Here is a 21,055-nt window from a genome sequence, read left to right as displayed (position 1 = left end):
TTAGAAAAAGTAAATAATTGCGGGCTCAGCACAATCGTATAAATAAACAAGCAAAATGTATAGGCGATTGTTTATTTTCCTTTGTTGGAAGTATTCTAGTTTTTTTTTACGCAACACTCAACACAACACCGGATTAATTTAGTTGATAAATTGTTATTGGTTTCAACACAAGAGAGTGAGAGTAGAAAGCCACGAACACTGTTATGGAACCACAAAATTCTTGCGAATCTCTCTTTATGCTCCTTAAAAAAATTCTCTTTTTTCCTCTTTTGAACTTAGGTTCCATTTATTCACTCTGTATTTTGTGATCTTAGCTTGCATATGTATGTACATTAATATATCATCTGTACAAATACTTTAAAAACCGCTCCTGTATACATAAACACAATATTTACGTTCGTTCGTCAGTGCTCTTTGATAAAGTGGCAGTTCTCTGATTTCCAGAATATACGCTAAGTACATCGCAATCTGTTGCCAGTACTTCTCTGACAAGCGATCGGATTTCAACAGTGTGCGAAAACATATTGAAATTATCAAAAATGTCTGTAACATTACCGGCCACCTATGTGAAGGGCTTCCACGATGAGGCGAAGGTGCGCCGCATGGAATATCGCAATCTCGGAAAGACCGGCCTGGAAGTCTCGAAAGTCTCTTTCGGCGGCGGCGCCCTCTGCGCCAACTACGGGTGAGAGAGATATTTTCCAATTCAATTTATCTTCCACACTGGAAGAAATAAATCTTCTTTTTTTTTGGATTCAAATAAAACATACATACAAAATAAAAAACATTGCTATTAAATCAATACCTGCTTCAATAATTTTGTATTTCGATTTCGAAAAGATCAATAAATATTCTGAGAATAATTTGACAGTCCAAGATCTATAAAAACCTTCTAAATCCCTAAATATATTGCTTATGTGTGTATTGTATTCGTGTTTTTTTTTTAATCTTCAAAACGTTTTACTTAACATTTTTTTTATATTTAAATTTATTGCTTTTCTATGGATAAGGTAAATTTGATTCCCCTTTCAAATTTTTTCCTTTTTTTCCTCAGCTTTGAACTTGAGGAGGGTATCAAGACAGTGCATGAGGCACTGAAATCGGGCATCAATTATATTGATACGGCCCCCTGGTATGGTCAGGGTCGCTCGGAGGAGGTCCTTGGCCAGGCCCTGAAAGACGTGCCTAGGGAATCTTACTACATTGCCACCAAAGTAGCCCGCTACGAACTGGACTATGAGAACATGTTCGACTTCAGCGCCAAGAAGACCCGCGAAAGCGTGGAAAAGAGTCTGAAACTTCTGGGCCTGGACTACGTGGACGTCATCCAAATACACGATATCGAGTTCGCCAAGGATCTGGACATTGTCATCAACGAGACTTTGCCCACGTTGGAGCAGCTTGTCAAGGAGGGCAAGGCCAAGTTCATTGGCGTGTCTGCCTATCCGATTTCGGTGCTCAAAGAGTGCCTGACCCGAGCGGCAGGAAGATTCGATGTAAGTTGATGGGGATAAGGAAGGCACTATTAACATATAACTACATAAATAATTATAAGTTAAAGAGGAGCAGTTTTAAAATATGCTGTACATCAAAAAGGTCTTTAATATATATATATTTTTTTGTTTGAAAATAATTTGAAAAGGCTGGTGAAAAAAAAAATTAAATATGAGAATACAAAAAACACTTTTAATATATTATATAAAAAAGTATGGTAAATATAGACAGATTAAATTTACATTCGAAAAAAAAAAACAAAAAAAAGTTTTTTTGTTTATTTTTTATGAATACTAAAATGTTTTTTTATTGTGTACGCATTTACAAAATATATAAAAATAATGCTGAATTTATACCATGTAATTATTAATATAGTAATTCATAGTACAGGGATTAATTTTAAATATTCAGTAATGCTAGCAAACGATTTACATGCTGTATATGGTTACATTTAGTAATAATTTTAAGTCTTTATAAACAAAACCTACATTTTAGTAAATACCCATTACACATTACCCATTGGCATGTCTCCCATTTATTATAATTGGTTTTACGTTTAACCAACCCGCCGTAGAAGATAGTCGTATTTGCGTGTCTCATTTTCATATTTTTTCTTCCAGACGGTTCTCACCTATGCCAGATACACCCTGACCGATGAAACGCTGCTGGAGTACCTGGACTTCTTCAAGTCCCAGAACCTTGGCGTCATCTGTGCCGCTGCCCATGCCCTTGGGCTCCTGACCAACGGCGGACCGCAGCCTTGGCATCCGGCCACCGACGAGCAGAAGGCCATTGCCCGGAAGGCGTCCGAGATCTGCAAGGAACGCGGAGTGGAGCTGGGCAAACTGGCCATGTTCTACACGATGAAGGGATTGCCCGGGGTGAGCACCTTCCTCACGGGCATGCAGACGCGGGAACTGCTGCGTATCAACCTGGGGGCCTTCGAACTGGGCCTCAACGAAAAGGAGCAGGAAGTGCTGCGGTACCTGAAAGAAAAGTGAGTGTGCGACTCGGAAGTTGGCCAAATGCGGCACAGGCACAGCGAAAATTGTGCAACTCGGATACAATGTTACCATTACATCATTTCCACTTCCCTGCGGTTGGGGGTCCACTCCTCGGCCACTCCACTCCTCCTATGTGTGTGTGCATGATCATTGTCAATCTTGGCCATCGGTGCAGTAGGCACCAGACAACCTCTTCCCTGTCCCCCTCCGCATCAATTACTGGCCACTGGCCACTTCCCACTGAGCGGAGTCCCCGCGAAACCGCCCGAAATCGAGGTTGAACTTGTTGGTCTCTCCACTTCTCCGTTTCGTGATCCACGGGTATTACGAGTATGTGCGGCGATTTTTATCCATTTTTCCCGACTTTATGTGCCGGCCAATTTTCGCGATCCTCTCTATTAAAACATTATGTAAATGTTTCCATTTTCAGCGTTTTGACCAAACCATTCGATTGGGAGGGCATCGAACTGGAGCGATATTGGGCAGCCATAAAGCAGAAGTAATCGAGGAAGATTACTTGCAAAACAAATCGATACAAAATAAAGTCTATAAATTGTGTTTTTGTACCATTTTTCTTTTCTCTGGGTGACCCTTTTTGAATGGATTTACAGTGCCCTAGAAACAAACTTGAGGTTGTTTGAAAAGGCAAAACCCAATTTATTATTCTAATGGAAATTGATAACCGTTTAATCAGCAGGTGATAATGGTAGCAGATAGATAATAACAATAAGTTTAAAACGATAAGTGAAGATCACTTCAAATAAAAATCACAAAGGGTGACATAAATTATGGAAAAGGTAAGTAACAAGGAAGCGTTATATTAAATATAAACCAAATTGATCAAATAACTTAAAAGAACTAATAAAGTTTATTATAAATCGAAATTGTGATGATGTTTATTCAACTAATTTCCGCAGATTGGAGAGGCATGTTTTTATTTTACTATTGTCACACCAACCAGTTTCTGATAGTTAGAGTTCCATTCCAACATAATTTAAATAATACTAAGTTTTTTTTAAATTAAGTAATTATAATCAATAACAATTTTTCCAAAATTTAAAAGCTTTTACAGCAAGCAATGAAAATGGCAGTCATACGAAGGCATTAACAACTTAATTATGTTAAGCAGAGTTTCCACGAATCTCTCGAAGTAAATGCATTTTTTGGCCAATATTGAACACGGCCACTTCCACCTTTCGCTGGCATGGCCAAACCGAATCACTAACTAATTACACTTTAATTAACGCAATAAACGAAAAACAAAAGATGTATGCATATAACAAGAAAAGGCAGGTGGAAAACTAGCAACAAACCACAAGGCAACTCAAGACGAAAGCAACTGCTGAAATAATTAAATTTGTTACATGAAGGAGAACCGAATCGAGCCGGAGCCAGAGGCAAAAAACGGGGAAGTTTAATAACATTTTGAATAATGAACGGCAACAAAAAAAATCGGTTGAATGCAGCGCTAAAAATGCGAAACGAATGCGCACAGCTGAAATCCACATGCCACACGCGAAAAGCGGAAATGTCTTTGGAGCGATGCCGCATTTTGTTTTCCTTAAACTGCCGTTTTAAGAAAAATATTGATACCCTGGCAAAAGGTATTTTGTAATTGAGCAAATTTTTTTGGAAAGGATATATGTATAGTGGGACTAATTAATGAAGTAAAAACAATCAAAAATAAACTTGAGCTGATATATTTAAACTAGGCCTAAACACTTTTCAGAAATTATTTTATTTTATATTTTGGAAATAATAATAAAAACGTAAGCAGTGCAAATTTAATTTTCGCACATCAAGGCCGTTCTTAGTGGGTATCCAGTGTTTCGATCACCTTGATCTATCTTTCATTATCTAGTAATCTATTACGGTTTTCCACTTGGCGATGCCAATAAATTTTCGCCTTATCAAAAGAGCATGACAACTAAATATTTTGTATGCTCTGCTATTGACCAAATTCTCACTGGCTCTCCGCTGAGCCAACCGGCCTCTCTCTTAAGTTGCCTCTCTTTTTCTCGGCTTTTCTTTCTCTGGCTTAGGAAGCCGGAGCTTTCAACTCGCGCTTATATGCGCTGCGCAGACGCAGTCGCTTCGTCAGTTTAAATCTTGGCTTGCAGCTGTTGGGACATTCACGAAACTCAATCTCAAACTCAAACTCAAACTCCGCGATAAGCCCCATTCGTTTTGTGTTAGATAATACTAAAGTGCAACAATATGTCGGGATTACAGAATGGCATTCTGTTTTTGTTCGCCTGCAACTTGCTGATGGCTGTCTGCGTGTCGGCCAACAAGCAACAGAAACACCAAAACCAAAACCAAGGTAAGCTTGTCGAGGCGGGTCAACAAAAATCAGACTGTGACTGATTTATCCAGGTTGGGTGGAGAAATTTTCAATGCCAAGTTCTTTTGCTGCGCCATGTTCTAGCCAGACCAAAATAAACAGAAACCGGTTACGGGAGCTTAGTAATGCCGGTGAGATGAGTGAACTTCAACGGTTCGTTGGGCAAAGTGTCTAGAAATTGTATTGGCTCAGGTGGAAGTAACAGTTATTTTTTTAAAGAAAGCTTAAAATCGTTAAAAGTGGCTAACAAAAGAAATGGAGAGTAATTGTTTCAGAAATCTAAAAGGAAGTTAAAAAACAAATAAAAAATAGCTTAGGAATTTTGCTTTTGTTAATACTCTGAAATTTAAAGATATATTAATATATTATTTTTAAACATATTCACTCATAAACGCCATTTTAATTGAAAAGCATAATTGGTAACCACAGTTTTTTTAAATTGAAAAATTAATAATTCGTTTAGAGAATTTAGAGAATAACATAAAAGGTAAAACAAATCATTGTATTGATTCAATAAATTGGTTTTCCAAGCTTAACAAGCTATTTTAAACTTGAAAACATTCGATTTTTTTTATTTAAATAATGAATAATATGACCCATTTAACCAACTTTTAATTTATGATTTGAATTTTCAAACAACATATTATTTATGTCTGTTGTTTTATAATTAATTTAGCAACAAAATTTAATTAAAATTGCTTTAAAAATTTTAAAAGTAAAGTTAGATAACAACCAGAAAATGTAACCGAAAACATTGCTCGCCCTATTGCAGAAATCTGGGAACAAGACCTTTCGGACACCTTTAAAATCGAGGGCAGCGACCAGGGCATTCAAAAGGTGAACCTGAAGTGCGGGGCCGACTCGATGAACGTGGTGCTGGAGACGGAGAAGCCGTTCACGGGCGTGATGTACACGCGTGGCAGCTTCTACAAGCAGACGGCGCCGTGCTTCATGAAGCCCTCCTCGAACCAGGGATCCCGCTCCATTGAGATGAACTTCCAGCTGGACCAGTGCCAGACCCTGCGGGACGGAGACCTCTACACGAACATCGTGGTGATCCAGAACGACCCCGAGCTGATCACGCCCGGAGACTCGGCCTTCTCGCTGGAGTGCGACTTCCGGCAGCCGCGCAGCCTGGACGTGGAGGCCAGCATGCAGGCCAGGGACAGGTAAGGTGGCGGCTCTGAGTCCGAATCTATGATTACGATCTGATCTGCAATAGAAACCCACAAAAATTGCGCGGAGCACGCAGTGGAGCCCGCCAGCGCCAATAGAAAAGAATTCCAACCACTCTCAGATCTTCCCTCTTCGACTACAACCACCTCCAAAAGCTGTACAAAAGGTACACCAGAGATGAAGCTATTTTTTATTGCCCCAAAAAACTAATACCAGCCAAGTAGCGCAAAACTAACCAGAGATACAATGTAATGGGGACACACATAGGATACAATTTGGTGTGGTCAACATAGTAACTCAAACAAAAAGAGCAATGTTGAAGGCTTTTAACATTTTAATGGCTTGTACCATTTTATTCCACCTTTATCTACCCAAAATTCCAAAATTTTGTCAAATCAGACCATAACCAACTTTTTAGCAGGACTGTTAGTACAAGGAACCAACAAAATGAGGTTCTTATTCACTTAAAGATTTCCGCGCAAATTCTTCAACCATATTATTTTGAGCGCAGCCCTTTAGCCACAATACAAACCTACATACATTCCACAGAGTGGCCACTGGCTCCAAAATCACACTCACTAGTCCCGATCCCGCGGCACCCACGGAACATCTACACAACTCGGTGGTTAGCAACAGCGACTCGGTCGCATACATACCAAAGTTCAGCCGGCCAAATAGAACCATACACCTGGGCTCCGTCGAGGAGGTGACGCTGCCATCGTCCTCCCAATCCCGAGACGAGCTCTAGGAACACCCACACTGCACGACACGACAACATTGTAATGTAATAGGCCACAAGATACCCAAAAACACAATCACAACACTTAAAAAACACTTCAGATTACAGGTGAGACGGCAGGATATGCTTTTAATAGCCATTTGTGTTTTTGCTTGCTTGCGTTCGCTTGGAACACCCTTTACGATTTTTATATTATACAATATTCTTAACTTGTTTACAGGAAAATAGCACAGAATGCGACACAAGCACCAACGCAGACAAATTGATGGCAATTGGGAAAACAATGCACTAACACCACTTCATGTATTTTCATTTAAATGGTTTTTCATATCCTGTGATATTTTTTAAGTTTGAGTTTAATAAAAACTTTGCAAAAACACATTAAAGAGTATATTATTATTTTGTTTTCTTCTTAAAATGTTTTTTAAATATGAAGATATTATTGCTTACCACACCCAAAGTCACTGTCTTTTTTTTTATAAATATATATTTCATTAAACGTTGATCAACCAAATTAAAGGTTATACAATTTCATTAATAAGTAAGTGAATCTTAACAGGGAAGAATGACTGGAAATTGATATCTTATCCTGGAATTCGACTCTAGGAAGGATTTGGCTTTTGAGAGAAAAATGGTATTGCTGTGACTTTTTTCCCTTTATGGAGATATTCCACCGCTTAGTCCACTCGCTATATAAATCCAAAAAGCTTAAAAGGTCCGATGAGCCCTTTACTTTGAGCCGGCAAAACATTTAATTAAAGTTACGAAAATTTCTGAACACATAGAAAACAAGGACAGTGCAAAATACTAAAATTCCGAACTAAATAAAATTATAAATGAAATTATTAAAAAACATGATTTGCAATAAATTTTTCGAGACATAGTTTTTAAGCCAACATTAAATTTGAAAAATCCCGCCTTTTAAAAACCTGTGAGAGTGTGTGACCATCGAAAATTGGGACTTAATCCACAGTTTGGTATTTTTACCGCAGACCATTTAACTTTTTAAGCGGTCACACTATTGGCAATAGAAACATTCAGCAAAAGTCCCGTAAATAAAATTAAAACGCACTAATCGCTAACAAATTGTAAGTTATTTAATTGTTTAAACTTGAGAAAGCGTAAATTTAGTTACGCGGCTATAAGCACCGATGGTATATTGAAGGGTAGTCATATATTCAGCTGGCCGCACTTTTTCTTCCACTTATCAGTGCGCAGTGCGCAGTCACAATTGCGAATTGCACAAAGAACGTCAATATTTGTAAATCGAATTAACGAGCGCTGCACCCAGAAAGGTTCTTTTCTGCCCAGAATGGATCATCGGGTTTTTCTGTCGCTGATCTTTGTGCTCAGCGGCACCTTCAATGTTCTGGTGGTGAAGTAAGTACCGAAAATTATTCTAATAATAGGCAAAAACCATCAAAACAAATATGCAATCGCTTGTGTGTGTGTGTGTGTGTGTGTGTGTACGTATTGCAGGTGGGCGAATCAACAGCAGGTGATTGGCAGCGATGAAAAACTTCACCGCTTCCAGCATCCGGTGGTTTTCACCCTGCTCATGTTCCTGGGCGAGTTCCTGTGCTTCCTGGTCTTTAAGCTAATCCGCATGATCTCCAGCCGGCGTGGAGTAAGTACTGACGAAAGCCGGTTGAAAGGCCGTGTTTATACAGGGGTTCCACAGAAATCACTTGGGTTTTGAAATGATCCATGAAGATCTGTTAGTCCGATGAACTCTCTACGGATTACCACAATTTATTTTTTGAGCATTCTTTAAGACACTTTTATAAGTGATTTCTGTGGAGCCCCGGATAACCAGTTTAAGTGGTTGTTTACATGGGCCATACAATTAAAGGAATTAAATTTATTGTTAATAGATAGTACAGGAGCGGATCTGGAGTAAAGTTTTAAGGGCAGACATTTTGAACAATAAAATTAATGAAAAGATTTAAACAAAAACATAAATTAAATAAAGCAAATTATATATTTATATATTTGTAAAATATAACTATAAAAATTTGTCTAACAACTATTTTGAACAGGTGAAACCCATGTTAGATTTCTAGCAATTGAAGGGTATTTTGTACATAAACTTGATATCTCAATCCACAGTCTATTGCCGATCTGGACAACATTCTGACGCAAGACAGCAGCGAATTCAGACCTTTGAGTATGCTCCTGCCCACCGTGCTGGATGTGGTGGCTTCCATTCTGCTCTTCACCGGACTGTACTTGACATACGCCACCAGCTTTCAGATGATAAGGGGTACGTCAATCAGCTGCCTGAATTGGTTATCTGCCCTACGTTGACTCATCTTTTCTGCAGGCGCCGCTTTGATCTTTGTGGGCATCTTCAGCACCATGTTCCTCAACCACACGCTCAGCGGTCGCCACTGGCTGGCCATCTTCACCATCTCCTGCGGTCTGCTGGACATCATTAGCTTGGACGTTCAGCGCGTGGGATACGACCAGGTCACCTTGCCGTATACGGACCAAAAATCAATCCTGACCGGCGACTTGCTTATCCTAATAGCCGAGATCCTGCACGGTCTGCAGTATGTTTACGAGGAGAAACAACTCAAGACCTCGAATGTGGCTCCATTGCAAGCCGCCGGTTGGCAGGGGATTTTCGGATTGATCATTACATCGCTGCTGGCCATTTGTATGCACTTCTTGCCCAGTGTGAGCCCCTTCAATGAGAGCTCACGTGCTGTGTTCGACGACTGGAGTGATCTCCTTGCGGGTCTGCAGGGCAATCCCGCCTTGATTATGGCCATGATTGGCTTCACCGTCTCATGTGCCCTGTACAACTTTATTGGCCTGTTCATTGCGATGTACTCGTCCAGCGCCAACCGCCTGCTTGCCGATGGTCTACGCGTGTACTTTATCTGGGTCTTTGTGATTGTCATGGAGTGGGAGTACATCAATTTGGTCACGATCCTGGGCTTCATCATCCTGCAAATGGGCATCATCCTCTACCGGCAAGCCCTTTTTCTGGACTGGTATCGAGCTGCAGTGAGCCGTTGGTATCAAGCCCGATACGTGGACTTAAGTGCGGAGAACACAGCTGCGCCCAACAGTCGACCAGCGGATGTGATCTAAAGAAACTGAAGCAGCGATAGCAGGAGTGAAAAGAATCCTCAATTGGATTGTGATAAGAGAGATGGGCTGGTAATCAACCTTGGGCTGATTCTTGAAAATTACTTATTGATTATAAAAGTTTAGCATATAAATGCAATTAGCAAATACACACATAAAATGTTACTTCCGCTTGTAGTTATGGAGTTATTTAAATTGTTTGCATTTGTACTATTCAAAATAAGAATTAGGAATGGATAAGACGAACCCTAGGTTGCACTTTTTACTTATTTAAATTTTTATTACTGAACTGTAAAGTTAAACGCTTTTTTATTTATTGAGTTAGCAATTATAGAATTTTTACGATTCCAAATTAATAGTCCATGACGTAAATTTTATATTATCCGGCAATTAGAGGGAGCTAAACCAACTTGGTTATTGTTAGGTTTTATAAAATGATTTAAAAAGTGTTAAGTAATAGATGTGTATGTGTTTCAAAATGGTCTCCGAAATCATTTTACACTGATTTCCTTTGCTCGATGCCCAAAATCTTCTCGCCCACGCCCAAAAAGTAGAACATTTGTGCGATTCCAAACAGGGGTGCCACTACCATCATCCGACAGAGACCGCCTTTAAAGAATGCCGGCACACCCTCGCGTTTCAGGGTCTTCCGCACACAGTCCACGATGCCGTCGAACTCCTTCTCGCCATCGGCCTGCAGCCGGGTCTTGATCACGTCCAGCGGTGTGACCAGGAAGGCGGCCGTCATCCCGGCCAGTAGTCCGGCCAGCAGGGACCAGTAGAAGACCGCCTCGCCGGAACCGTCCGACTTGCGAGGCCCTTTGTTGTTTATGGTGGCCATAAGCGGAAAGTACACCACCGAGAATGTGATGTCCCGCACCCCGGTGGCGCCCACTCCCTTGTACAGCCCCAGGACGCCCCGCTCACGGAGGAGCTGCTTGGTGAGACCCATGGCCGTCATCTGCTTCACCTCACGTCCCGCTGCCCGGGCGGCAGTGGCCACCCGCCCGGCGTCCTGCATCTGAATCTTGAGCAGCTCCATGGGAGTGGTGACCACGATCTGGAACAGGCCCGCCAGGCCGCCGGCCAATGCTGCCCGCGGCAGGGATAGATCCCCCTCAGCGGTGGCTAGTTGGTAGCGAAAGTAGTCGTTGGCCGTCAATTTGATGGCCTTTTCGGGGGTGATCAGCAGGATGTTCACCGCGGAGCCTCGGTACATGCCAAAGAACCCTTCGCTGGCGATCGTCTTCCGGAAGCAGTCGGCGCTGTGGAAGGAGGATATTCCAACGTGATGTTGAAACCGCAATCCGTTTCCCAAAGCCACTCACATGCTGGTGTACATGCGCTCGCCATTGGGTCCGATTTGCTGGCTTTGCAGTCGTGTCTTGACCATGTCCAGTGGGTAGACGCATGTCACACCAATAATTCCGGCAATGCCACCATTTATGATCTTGGGCAAAACACTGCGATGAGGCCATTAGGATATGGATATGAAGATTATTGGTTTTAATATCCGTAGATTGCTTACTCAAACTGTGCTGGTTTTTCGTTTTCTATTCTTTTCAACATATCTACCCAAAACTTCAATTTTAGTACAATAGTATATATTTCGTTTGTTCATTTTTGACGGTTTTGTAAAGCATACAATTGCTCTAGTCATGTTCTTGAATGCTACTAAACGTTAAAATTTCGCCTTTTGGCAAAGGAAAATGCATTACTAATACAATTTGAGGCAAATGTTCATGGCTAGCTGCGGATTGCTCGGGAAACATATTAAAATAGAGAGAGTGTCCAAACACAACAGCTATAAACTATGATATAAAACAAAGCATTTACATAATATTAGCGTTGATTTTGTTATATCTTATTGTCATTGGAGCATCAGATGTCTTTTGCCGTGGCCTAAATACATTGTATATATGGATTAATGGGACTGGGAAAAACTTTAACAACTGCATTTTATACTTGACTGGCTAGCATACCGCTCGATTACTTTAGCTTACTATAGAGACTTCACGATTACATACATGGACAGCTTTAACAACATTTAAACACGATATACATACATTCAATATTCAGAGAGTAGACTTAAAATGCTTCGGTCTTGTCAATCCGCCTTGGCGAGTATCTATCCCCTTTCCCCCTACTTTTTCTGCACGCCCAGCAGACCCTCGGCCACGCCCAGATAATAGACAGTCTGAGCGATTCCGAACAGAGGGGCAATCACAATCATTCGGCACAGACCGCCCTTGAAGAAAGCGGTGGGTCCCTCATGCTTAAGCGTCTTACTGTAACACAATGGACAGTGATTAATTGGAGGATAAGGGGCATTCACCAACATTTCCAGCACTCACGTGATGCAATCGGATATGCCTTTGAACTCCTTCTCGCCATCAGCCTTCTTGATCGCCTGCAAACGCGTTTTGACCACATCGAAGGGATTGACGGCAAGGGCAGCGGTTGAACCTGCTGCCAAACCGGCAAGGAAGGAGCACCTGCAGAGAACAGAATAACATTTCAATTATATTTACAAACATAGAAAATATAATAAAGTAAAGTTTTTGATAGTAAGAACTCTAAACATTCCTATTTTTAAAACTGTAGATCTTACCAGAACACGGCCTCTCCAGAACCGTCATTGCGCCTGGGACCCAGATCATTGAGCGTAGCGAATAGGGGGAAGTAAATGACTGAGAAGGTGACATCCCGTAATCCAGTGGCTCCAATACCCTTGTACAGCCCAAAGATGCCCTTCTCCCGGATCAATTGCGAGGCCAACTGGGTGGCCGACACCTTCTCCACCGTCTTGCCAGCCAATTTGGCTGCCGCCGCCACTCGACCCGCGTCCTGCATCTGGATCTTGAGCAGCTCCATGGGCGTGGTGACGATGATCTGGAATGCACCGGCCAGGCCGCCGGCAACCATCTGACTGGTCAGCGGAAGTTTGCCATCCTTGGTGGTCAGCTTGTGGCGGAAGTAGTCGTTGGCAGTCAATTTGATGGCCTTTTCGGGAGTGATCAGCAGGATGTTCACGCCAGAGCCGCGGTACATGCCAAAGTATCCTTCGGCCTTGTACGTCTTTCGGAAGCAATCGAACCTGGTGTAAGACACGAATAACAATTAACTAACAAGTTTTTAAAATAATTATGCTACCTCTTTAACGTTATATATGTGAAGATATTATTATATTTTGTTTTATTTAATTTGATTTAAAATAACATTGAAAAGAATTTTGCAAGTATTATTACGTTTTATTTTCTGACGGTTCAATAAAATAAGGTAAAAAATAAACAAATTTACAAATTTGTTCAGATATTAAAAAAAATAACATGTACTATTTTTTAATACCTATATACAGATGATTAAAAAATTGATAAATTACTTCAAATTGTAATAAATACAACTTAGATTGATTAAATAAATATGGGATATGTTGACTTTAAGATTTCCCAAAATGAAAACCAACAGGCATTATTTTTAATGTTTTTAACAAACAAACCGTTTGTTGCTTTTTGGGTTGCACTTACATGCTGTTGTACATGCGTTCGCCATTGGGTCCGACCTGCTGGTTCTGCAGCCTCGTCTTGACCAAATCCAGTGGGAAGACACATGTCACGCCAATGATGCCCGCGATTCCGCCGTTGATGATCTTGGGCAGCAGTCTGCAATTAAAAAAGGGGGAACAGGGAATTGGTTAGTCGGTATCCATTACGCTTGGCTAATTGACAAATATTTGCACTGCGCTAGCTTTGCATTCGCCTTGCATGTGTAGCAGCAACAACAAAATGTAAACAATTGCCGTATTGGCTTTGAACTTGGCCCACATATTGCTTCCCATTCCCATTACCCTTCCCAAGGTACCGCATTTGGGCTATCAATTGAGGCAAAAGAAAGGTCAAATGGGTTGGCCGTTAATAAGCTAGAAATATTTGGTGGCCGGCCAACAGAATACACAGAGTATATATGTACGATTGAATATATCTAGACTTAGCTTGGGTCTATTTTGGGCTTGAATTTTTAGAACAGAACAAGAACAATAACAAAATTCAAAATGCAAAATGCAATAATATTATGTCATAGTACGTATCTCACTATCCCTGTCTCTATGTTTGTCCCAAATTTATTGAAACCGAATGGGGGGAAAAGTGGGGTGAAGAAATTGTCTGTTGGATGAGGGCAAAACACTTTAAAATGAAATGTGTATAAATGTCTATTCATGTGACGGAATCCGTCTTCAACGATGATAAACACAAATACAGTGAGCATCAGCTAACAGAAACGTCTTTGACTTCTTGATGACAACCCATTTAAAAATCTGAAAACTATATCTTTGTCGAATTATTATATTAAGTAATCATTTAACGTTATTTTTTGTATTTGTATCTTGTTCTCTTTTCTTGGACGTCCACTTAAAATATTAAATTGGAACTGTCGATTGAAATACTTATTTGTTTCAAATTTAAGCGGCAACTACTGTAGATGTATAAGCCTCTAAACTTTAGACTATCACTTAAAAACTAACCAGCTTTTTACATACTGTCGGATGCGATATGTATCTTTTTAAGCGATCTATTGTAGCCATATAATTTTAATTTACCGGTGCTGTAAAAACAACCGTGCAAAAAAAAATATTTGTTAAAACAAATAAGCTTTGTTTTCCTATGTGGTTACATGACACAGGCTAATTGAAATGTTTATTGATAACTTACGCGAATTGCTGGTGCTGTGGCTGCTGCAGCGGTGTTTTGTTGGTTTCACTGCCCGACATTCTGCGAAAAACACACACTCATTATATTAAAGATATATATTCTTATATGTATAGAGAAATATGTGAGGAATTGGTGCAAACTGGTTTGTTTATGTTTTAAAACATAAAAATAAACAGAAGAACTTAAACTGCATGTGTAATATTTGGAATTCTCGCTACTGATACCCCATTAAACAATAAATAATAATGAATGTTAAACAACTGATAATGATATGAATATAGGGGTAAACAATATACATAGGTTGGTGATAAGCGGGGTATGGGATCCGAAGTTTGTTGACATGATGGAGCGGCCCCACGGAGATTAGCAGCATATCAACAGGGTTCCATTAGCCTGAACTGGCAAATAAATAAATATTGAAATTGCTTCGTTAGCACCATCACAAAGTGCGAAACGAAAAAGTTGATCGAATTTCGGGGGCTTTAACTATATAATAGTATGCTAAAATGGCAAGGCCGAATAACGGGTTATCCACATTGCGCAGACGATAAGAACATTCTGAACTTTTTATCTGTTCTCTTTTTTGGGTAGTTATTCAAGCATAAAGATATCAAAGTACCCCTTTCTGATGGTTAAGTTTAAAACACCACATATGCCATAAAGTGTTATAATCTTTCGACGATAAAAAAAGTATTATTAAACCATTTTAGATTGCGGCACCAAAGGTAAATGGCAGGCCTGTTATTGATTATTGCCCAAATGGTTAAGAATTCGGGTCGAGGGGCTCCAAAGTTTATGGCGAGTTTTTCTTGAGCGCCGCGTGTTTGTTTTACCTTTCGGACAGGTGATACGCCCCTTCGATTCTAGATTATCACTATTGGCGGCACACTTATTATCGGGAGCACGGGAGCACTGGAGCAGCAACCACTTGTGCTGAATTTTACGTAATTTGTCGTGTTTACCACCAGAATCAAGCACCTTAATTTAATTAAATTGATTGCCACACTCTCGCGATAGGTATGCGTTCGCATGAATCTCTCTCTCGCAGTCCATTAATTGTTTAAATAAAATCCTCTTACCCAGCCCCCACCAAAAAACAACCCACCGCCCCCGCGTAATTTAACTCACTTTTCACTAGTTGGTGCAAGGCTCGATAAATTGACTTGGTTACTTTAAACTTAACTGCTGCCCGGCTAAGCGACTTTTATTTACGTGCAATTAATCTAAATTAAAACTATTTATTGATATTCTCTTCGCGCTTCGCCGTCGATTGGTCGTCTGCAGAGTGACCGTGGCGGTACCTTTGAAATATATCGTCAGAAATCAACCTTTGGCCAAACCGAATTGTAGTTGGTCACACTTAAGGGTTACCCACAATTTGAATTTTATTTGTAAGCATAACATCAGGGATTGAAGTCGAATCAAACATCGGTTTCAGTTCCAGTTACGGCTACAGCCAATATTACAACAATTTCTATTACAAGTTGCGGATACTGTATTGTACTTGTTTAAATAAAACAAAATATTATACATATTTTTCTAACTTTGTAACATTCAATTAATGAAAGAAATTAAAAAAACTCCACCTTGCCAAGTATTGCTGTATGATTTTAATTAATTTTCTCAATCTATGAACGTTTCGCATGAGCGATTTTTCACCATAATGGACCCTTAAAAATTCTTTTACTCAAATCTTAAAATAATAAAATGAAAAATTTAAATACTGATAGGTTGTTGCATCGATAGCTTCCGCCCATCTCTAGTCCGCAACCGTCGGCGTTTTCCAACACTCCTGGATAAGCACAACAAAAGAATTTTGCAACACCCAGAACTTTTTCACTGCGACTTTTTCCTGCACAAAAAAGGGGAAATTTGGCAATTTACTAGCTTAAACTGAGTAGAAAATGAGTTCGGCTCGTTTCGCGCGTTCCGGACGCGTCCGCATCTGCATTCTGATGAGCATGTTCATCGTGCTCATCATGATGATAGTGATCTACCAAATGTCTCAGCACCAATTGGACGAGAGCCGCGCCTTCCAAGAGGGCCTTAGTGTCCAGATGGAATGTGAGTCCCATTTAGAGTTCCTTTTCATTTAAGCCCACTAATTGCTATGCTATTGCAGCACTAAATGCCGAGAAAGAGACCGCCGAGAAAAGGATGAGCCTGCTGCGCTCGGAGAAGATAAGCCTGCAGGAAAAGTACGAGGGTCAGCTGGCGGAGGCGGTGCAGAAGCAGCAGGAGACCGAGCGTGCCCTTCAGGAGAAGTTCGACGCACAGGTGGAGAAGTACAAGCTGCTGGAGCTCAAGCACTCCGACCTGGAAGCCGAGTGCCTGAAGAGCAAGAAGAAACACATCGAGGACACCAATGCGTTCGACCAGAAACTGCAGAAGGTTCTGGCTGATGTGCACAAGGACAAGGCGAGCAAGGAGCACGAGGTGGCTGCCTGGAAGGTAATCTTTATTATTGGCTGCCCTAGAACCTTTTAATTTTACCTGCTTATTCTCTAGGAAAAACTGGACAAACAGAAACGCGATGGGGAGCACAAAATACACGCCCTGGAGGCCACACTCGCTGAATTCAAGACCAATTGCAATTATGTGCCCAAAGTCCAGCCCGCAGAGGCACCGGCCCATGACCACCAGCAGCAACTAAACAAGCCCGCCGAGCAGATGCCCACTACACGCCACACCAATCCCGCACAGCTGGCGCACAGCATTGAAAAGCCGCGCAACGAGAAGTCCTTCGATGCCCAAGTGCAAGTGAGTGATGGCCTCTACAGGATCGGCGGCGGGGTAAATCAGCTAGCAACTAACCCAAACCAAAATCAAACCAAAGCATCTACTAACTTCACAACTAAGAGTAATGGTGACGGAACCCAGGAGCAGCCACAGCAGCTGCCTCTGCTGCCCTTTGCCGTGCGCAACAACCACAGCCTCATACTAAACTCTGTTGAAAACTTTCAGATTGTGCCCAAAACGCTCAGTGAGAAGCAGCAGCAGGAAGAGCCGCAGCTGTCCGGCGGTCCTGTTTCCCCGCTGAGCGCTCCCCGCAAGAGCAGCACACAGGCATCAAAGGGCGGAGCGGTCGCGAAGAACGCCGGCGACGCTCCAAACGCATCCGTGGCCCCGAAGGTTAGCAGCAGTGGCCTGCCACCACTCGCCGTACCGCCGGCCAAGCCGGAGCGCAAACTTCCCGAAAACGTCGCTCCTATCCCCGATAACTTTGAGGACAAGGCGGACGCCAAGGGCGACGCTGTAGATGTGGATACCGCCGCTGAGGAGATGCCGAAGAACGAGAACAACAATCGCTATGCAAACGCCGTCAATGATTTGGAGAGCAACAAGAATCTGGGTGTGGCGCCCAAACCCATCGAGGATTCGGGTGCTCACGAGGTCAAGGACGCTTTGAATGAACCCAGCTTTAATTTACCGGCAGCAGGCCAGAACTTCTTTGATGGCGAGTTGCCGGCTCCTGGTCCCGGGCCCGTGCCCGATGAGCCGGCTAAGCAGATGGCCGAGGCAGCCGGCGCTGGCGGTGGTGCTGAGGGAGACGACGACGACGATGTGGGCGATGTGGCAGTAAAGCAGCCACAGCACCTGCTCGATACAGACAATCTAAACAACGAAATCGTGGCCGACCAAGGCAAAGAGTTTGCTGAGGGCATTCACCTGGAAGATGGAATGGATGAAGATCAAGATGGTGAGTAGTTGGAGTTGATTTAGTCGGTTGGATCTTCCTAAACGTTAACTGCAATTTCAGAGGACGATTACTCTAATGTGGCGGCGCGCAAGAAGGGAGGCGAGGTTATAAGAAATTAAGTAAGATAATTTTCTATGAATATTGAGCGGCATGTGTGCAAAGGCTTGAAAACCCTTTATATTAAAGTCGTGCTCACGCATCCATAGATTTTAGGGAACCGAATTGGTCCAAGATGATACGAAATTCAGAAAACCAATCAATGGATTTGTAAAATACTTGAAGATTATAAATCGAAATCTATTGCGGGGTGAGCACGCCCTAAGCTACATAGTTTGTAAGTAAAGTTCAACGTAATGACTACCATCATTTCGTTAATAGCAAATGAAAAAAATGAAAACTCGCAGGAAATACAATACTCTTAAATGGAAACGAGATTAGAGGCAGCCAGTTCAACGCATGAATTGAAATCGATTCGGTTCAGCTTCACAAAATACTGTCGCAATAAGATAGCTATACCTGCTTCCGTTGCTAGATCCACCTCCATATCATACACAAAATTTCGCCCATCTCAAGAATACACTCTTGCGCTTTCCATCTGCGTACAATATTTCCTTGTACTTGGTTTTCTGTGATAAAAATAACTCGCTCACTGCATTTGGGCAATGCTGCCTGTGTTTTTGTCGCTGCCTCAACATTTCGCATTTGCATTTGAATTTCGTCAACTCATTTCGCTAGAGATTAGGTAGCCACTTAAGATAGGAATGTACACATCGACACACTCGCCTAGCATTCGAAAACACACACAAACTTTATTGGTTAATGATTATAATAAACTTAATTCATAAATGTTAATTTCTCGAATCTGGCTAAATGAAAATTTAAGATGCCATAATTAAATTACGCGGCGGGCCTTAACTAAAACTGTGAATTAAAAGGAAATAACTCAAAATTAAGTATGGATGGGTACGGGTTCACTGCGTGTGCGCCGCTATCCAGGGGTGCACCATCACCTGATCCAGCGGCAAACGGTGCTGTGGATTGAGGATCAAAAGCTTGGAAATTAGGTGGGCGGCTGCCTTGGATATGTGCTCCGGTAACTTGTATTCCACCTTTAGGATTTTCTTGTAGGTCTCGTCGTAGTTCTTCGAGTAGAAGGGGGCGTGGCCCACCAGCAGCTCAAAGCAGAGCACACCCAGGCTCCATAGATCCACGTTTTTGGTATGCGGTTTACCCTGAACCATCTCAGGCGGCAAGTAGTCCACAGTGCCGCACAGCGTCATGCGCATCGAGTTGGGCTCGTGAACGGACCAGCCGAAATCGGCGATCTTCAGCACGCCCTTGTGGCCGAGCAGAAGGTTTTCCGGCTTGATGTCCCTGTGAATTATGTCCCGCTCGTGCAGGTAGAGTAGCGCCGAGCACAGCGCCTGGATGTAGGTAGCCGACTGGCGCTCATCGAACCGCTTCAGTGGCTGTGCCTGCAGAGCATTGAACAGGGTCCCTTGGGGCGCGTACTCCAGGATCAGATAGATGCGCGCATCGTCGTGGAAGTAGGCGTAGAGACGCAGGATGTGCGGGTGGCGCAGGTGCGACTGTATTTCGATTTCCCGGCGCACCTGGTGCTCCACCTTCGACTCTCCTACCTGGCGCTTGAACAGCACCTTTAGGGCCACCACAAACTGGGACTCCTTTTCACGCGCCAAATAAACATTTCCAAACTTGCCGCGGCCCAGCAGGCGACCTATATCAAAGTTATTCAGCTCCCAGGTCTTCTTGGGCTTTTGAGGCTGGATTTCTGCAAGAGATCACAATGGAGTTGATCATTGGAAAAGTACACACTTTGGCTATGGTACCCACCAGTCTTGACTTTCTCCTTGTCGGTGGTGCTGCCTGAGCTGCTGGCCACCAAAGCACTAGATTCTGTTGAGGATTCCGATCCTGGAGCAGGGTTTATCTGTTTTGAGACTATTTCCGGCTTCTTAACGGGTGCAACTGGAGCGGGTGCCACAAACTCCGAGGTGACCTTCTTTACTGGTGGCATCAGTGGCTTCTGGAACTTGCTTACTGCCAAAGGAGCTGCAGAATTAGGGGCTCCTGGCCCGAGTTTATTGGGCGGTCGCACGCCAGCCGTCACACTCCTGAACACAGTACCAGATGATCCCGGAAGGGGCTTGCCGCCCGGAGCCACATTCTCGCTGGTGGGCTGCAAGTCAGCATTATGATGTGTCTGGACTCTAAATTCTTCTCAACTCACCTTTTTTGCCAAAAGCAAGTTTTTTTTCTGCAAATTGTGGAGGGCGCCGGATGTTTCCGGCTTCCTAGCCAGGGCATTTTCCTTGGAACGCAACACATGGTCGGATGGATGGGACATGGCGGCACAAGCACAAAACGTTTAACAAAATTTGGTCAGATACTAAAGGTCAAAAAGTCACTATTGGGTAAAACATTCACGATTCCCGGGTCCTGTGAAATAAAATGCCGTTCGTTTGAATTGTGAAGCGGGTGTGTGCGTCTCTGGGAGAATGGCAAAAGTGTGATAGTATCGATTAGTGATTAGGCCTCTGCACTTTTCAGTGCTGTAAGGCAGTTTCCAAATGTTATTTATTATCACTTCGTTTTTAAATTATCAGAAAATATTTGAAATTGAAGGCTGACGATTAAATCTTGTATTAATATAGTTCAAATAAATCATAAGAAATAACAGCCATAAAAGTGATTTTTAAATTCGTTTTCTTTCGTGGGCTTTTTTTTTTATTACCAATAAAATAAATTAAAAATAACAGTCTTTTAATTTTC

At 42.1% G+C, this 21,055-nt stretch overlaps 6 protein-coding genes across 11 annotated transcripts; 4 read left to right on the top strand and 2 right to left on the bottom strand.

Annotated features, from left to right (window-relative positions):
* The first annotated feature begins 405 nt into the window (after positions 1-405).
* On the top strand, positions 406-3,056 carry LOC128264953 (uncharacterized). The gene is made up of 4 exons (XM_053000691.1): positions 406-685; positions 1,055-1,496; positions 2,115-2,491; positions 2,929-3,056. The coding sequence occupies exons 1-4, from the start codon at positions 540-542 to the stop codon at positions 2,999-3,001; spliced, it is 1,038 nt and encodes a 345-aa protein (XP_052856651.1). The 5' UTR covers positions 406-539; the 3' UTR covers positions 3,002-3,056.
* A 1,519-nt stretch (positions 3,057-4,575) lies between these two features.
* On the top strand, positions 4,576-7,136 carry LOC128256110 (uncharacterized). Of its 3 annotated transcripts, none has more exons than XR_008267701.1 (4): positions 4,576-4,821; positions 5,615-6,011; positions 6,568-6,865; positions 6,978-7,136. XR_008267701.1 is itself a non-coding variant. In XM_052986214.1 (3 exons), the coding sequence occupies exons 1-3, from the start codon at positions 4,716-4,718 to the stop codon at positions 6,764-6,766; spliced, it is 702 nt and encodes a 233-aa protein (XP_052842174.1). In that variant the 5' UTR covers positions 4,576-4,715; the 3' UTR covers positions 6,767-6,866. The 3 variants fall into 3 exon arrangements, 1 of the variants encoding a protein (XP_052842174.1); XR_008267702.1 differs by lacking the exon at positions 6,568-6,865 and adding an exon at positions 6,065-6,184 and having other exon boundaries at positions 4,580-4,821; XM_052986214.1 differs by lacking the exon at positions 6,978-7,136 and having other exon boundaries at positions 6,568-6,866.
* A 619-nt stretch (positions 7,137-7,755) lies between these two features.
* LOC128259246 (solute carrier family 35 member F6) lies at positions 7,756-10,018 on the top strand. 2 transcript variants are annotated; one of them, XM_052991525.1, is made up of 5 exons: positions 7,756-7,845; positions 7,969-8,137; positions 8,237-8,384; positions 8,867-9,020; positions 9,081-10,018. In XM_052991525.1, exons 2-5 carry the CDS (start codon positions 8,070-8,072, stop codon positions 9,854-9,856), a joined length of 1,146 nt encoding a protein of 381 aa, XP_052847485.1. In that variant the 5' UTR covers positions 7,756-7,845; positions 7,969-8,069; the 3' UTR covers positions 9,857-10,018. The 2 variants fall into 2 exon arrangements, with proteins under 2 accessions (XP_052847485.1, XP_052847495.1); XM_052991535.1 differs by having other exon boundaries at positions 7,831-7,845; positions 7,940-8,137.
* A 142-nt stretch (positions 10,019-10,160) lies between these two features.
* LOC128252376 (uncharacterized) lies at positions 10,161-15,871 on the bottom strand. The gene is made up of 9 exons (XM_052980038.1): positions 15,691-15,871; positions 14,563-14,622; positions 13,381-13,515; positions 12,465-12,950; positions 12,208-12,348; positions 12,001-12,141; positions 11,382-11,471; positions 11,182-11,316; positions 10,161-11,118 (listed from the first exon to the last, which is right to left on the bottom strand). The coding sequence occupies exons 2-9, from the start codon at positions 14,619-14,621 to the stop codon at positions 10,350-10,352; spliced, it is 1,956 nt and encodes a 651-aa protein (XP_052835998.1). The 5' UTR covers position 14,622; positions 15,691-15,871; the 3' UTR covers positions 10,161-10,349.
* Positions 15,872-16,344: 473 nt separating this feature from the next.
* LOC128251663 (uncharacterized) lies at positions 16,345-19,211 on the top strand. Of its 3 annotated transcripts, none has more exons than XM_052978746.1 (5): positions 16,346-16,626; positions 16,685-17,013; positions 17,071-17,355; positions 17,527-18,262; positions 18,323-19,211. In XM_052978746.1, exons 1-5 carry the CDS (start codon positions 16,467-16,469, stop codon positions 18,379-18,381), a joined length of 1,569 nt encoding a protein of 522 aa, XP_052834706.1. In that variant the 5' UTR covers positions 16,346-16,466; the 3' UTR covers positions 18,382-19,211. The 3 variants fall into 3 exon arrangements, with proteins under 3 accessions (XP_052834705.1, XP_052834706.1, XP_052834707.1); XM_052978747.1 differs by having other exon boundaries at positions 16,347-16,626; positions 17,071-17,322; XM_052978745.1 differs by having other exon boundaries at positions 16,345-16,626; positions 17,071-18,262.
* LOC128251665 (aurora kinase C) lies at positions 19,047-20,871 on the bottom strand. The gene is made up of 3 exons (XM_052978749.1): positions 20,514-20,871; positions 20,117-20,462; positions 19,047-20,054 (listed from the first exon to the last, which is right to left on the bottom strand). Exons 1-3 carry the CDS (start codon positions 20,628-20,630, stop codon positions 19,234-19,236), a joined length of 1,284 nt encoding a protein of 427 aa, XP_052834709.1. The 5' UTR covers positions 20,631-20,871; the 3' UTR covers positions 19,047-19,233.
* Positions 20,872-21,055: the final 184 nt, after the last annotated feature.

This window comes from Drosophila gunungcola, chromosome 3R (assembly GCF_025200985.1).
Source record: "Drosophila gunungcola strain Sukarami chromosome 3R, Dgunungcola_SK_2, whole genome shotgun sequence".
Lineage (NCBI taxonomy): Eukaryota > Metazoa > Arthropoda > Insecta > Diptera > Drosophilidae > Drosophila > Drosophila gunungcola.
Note: the sequence above shows the minus strand (reverse complement) of the source record. Positions and strands in the feature narration are given on the sequence as shown.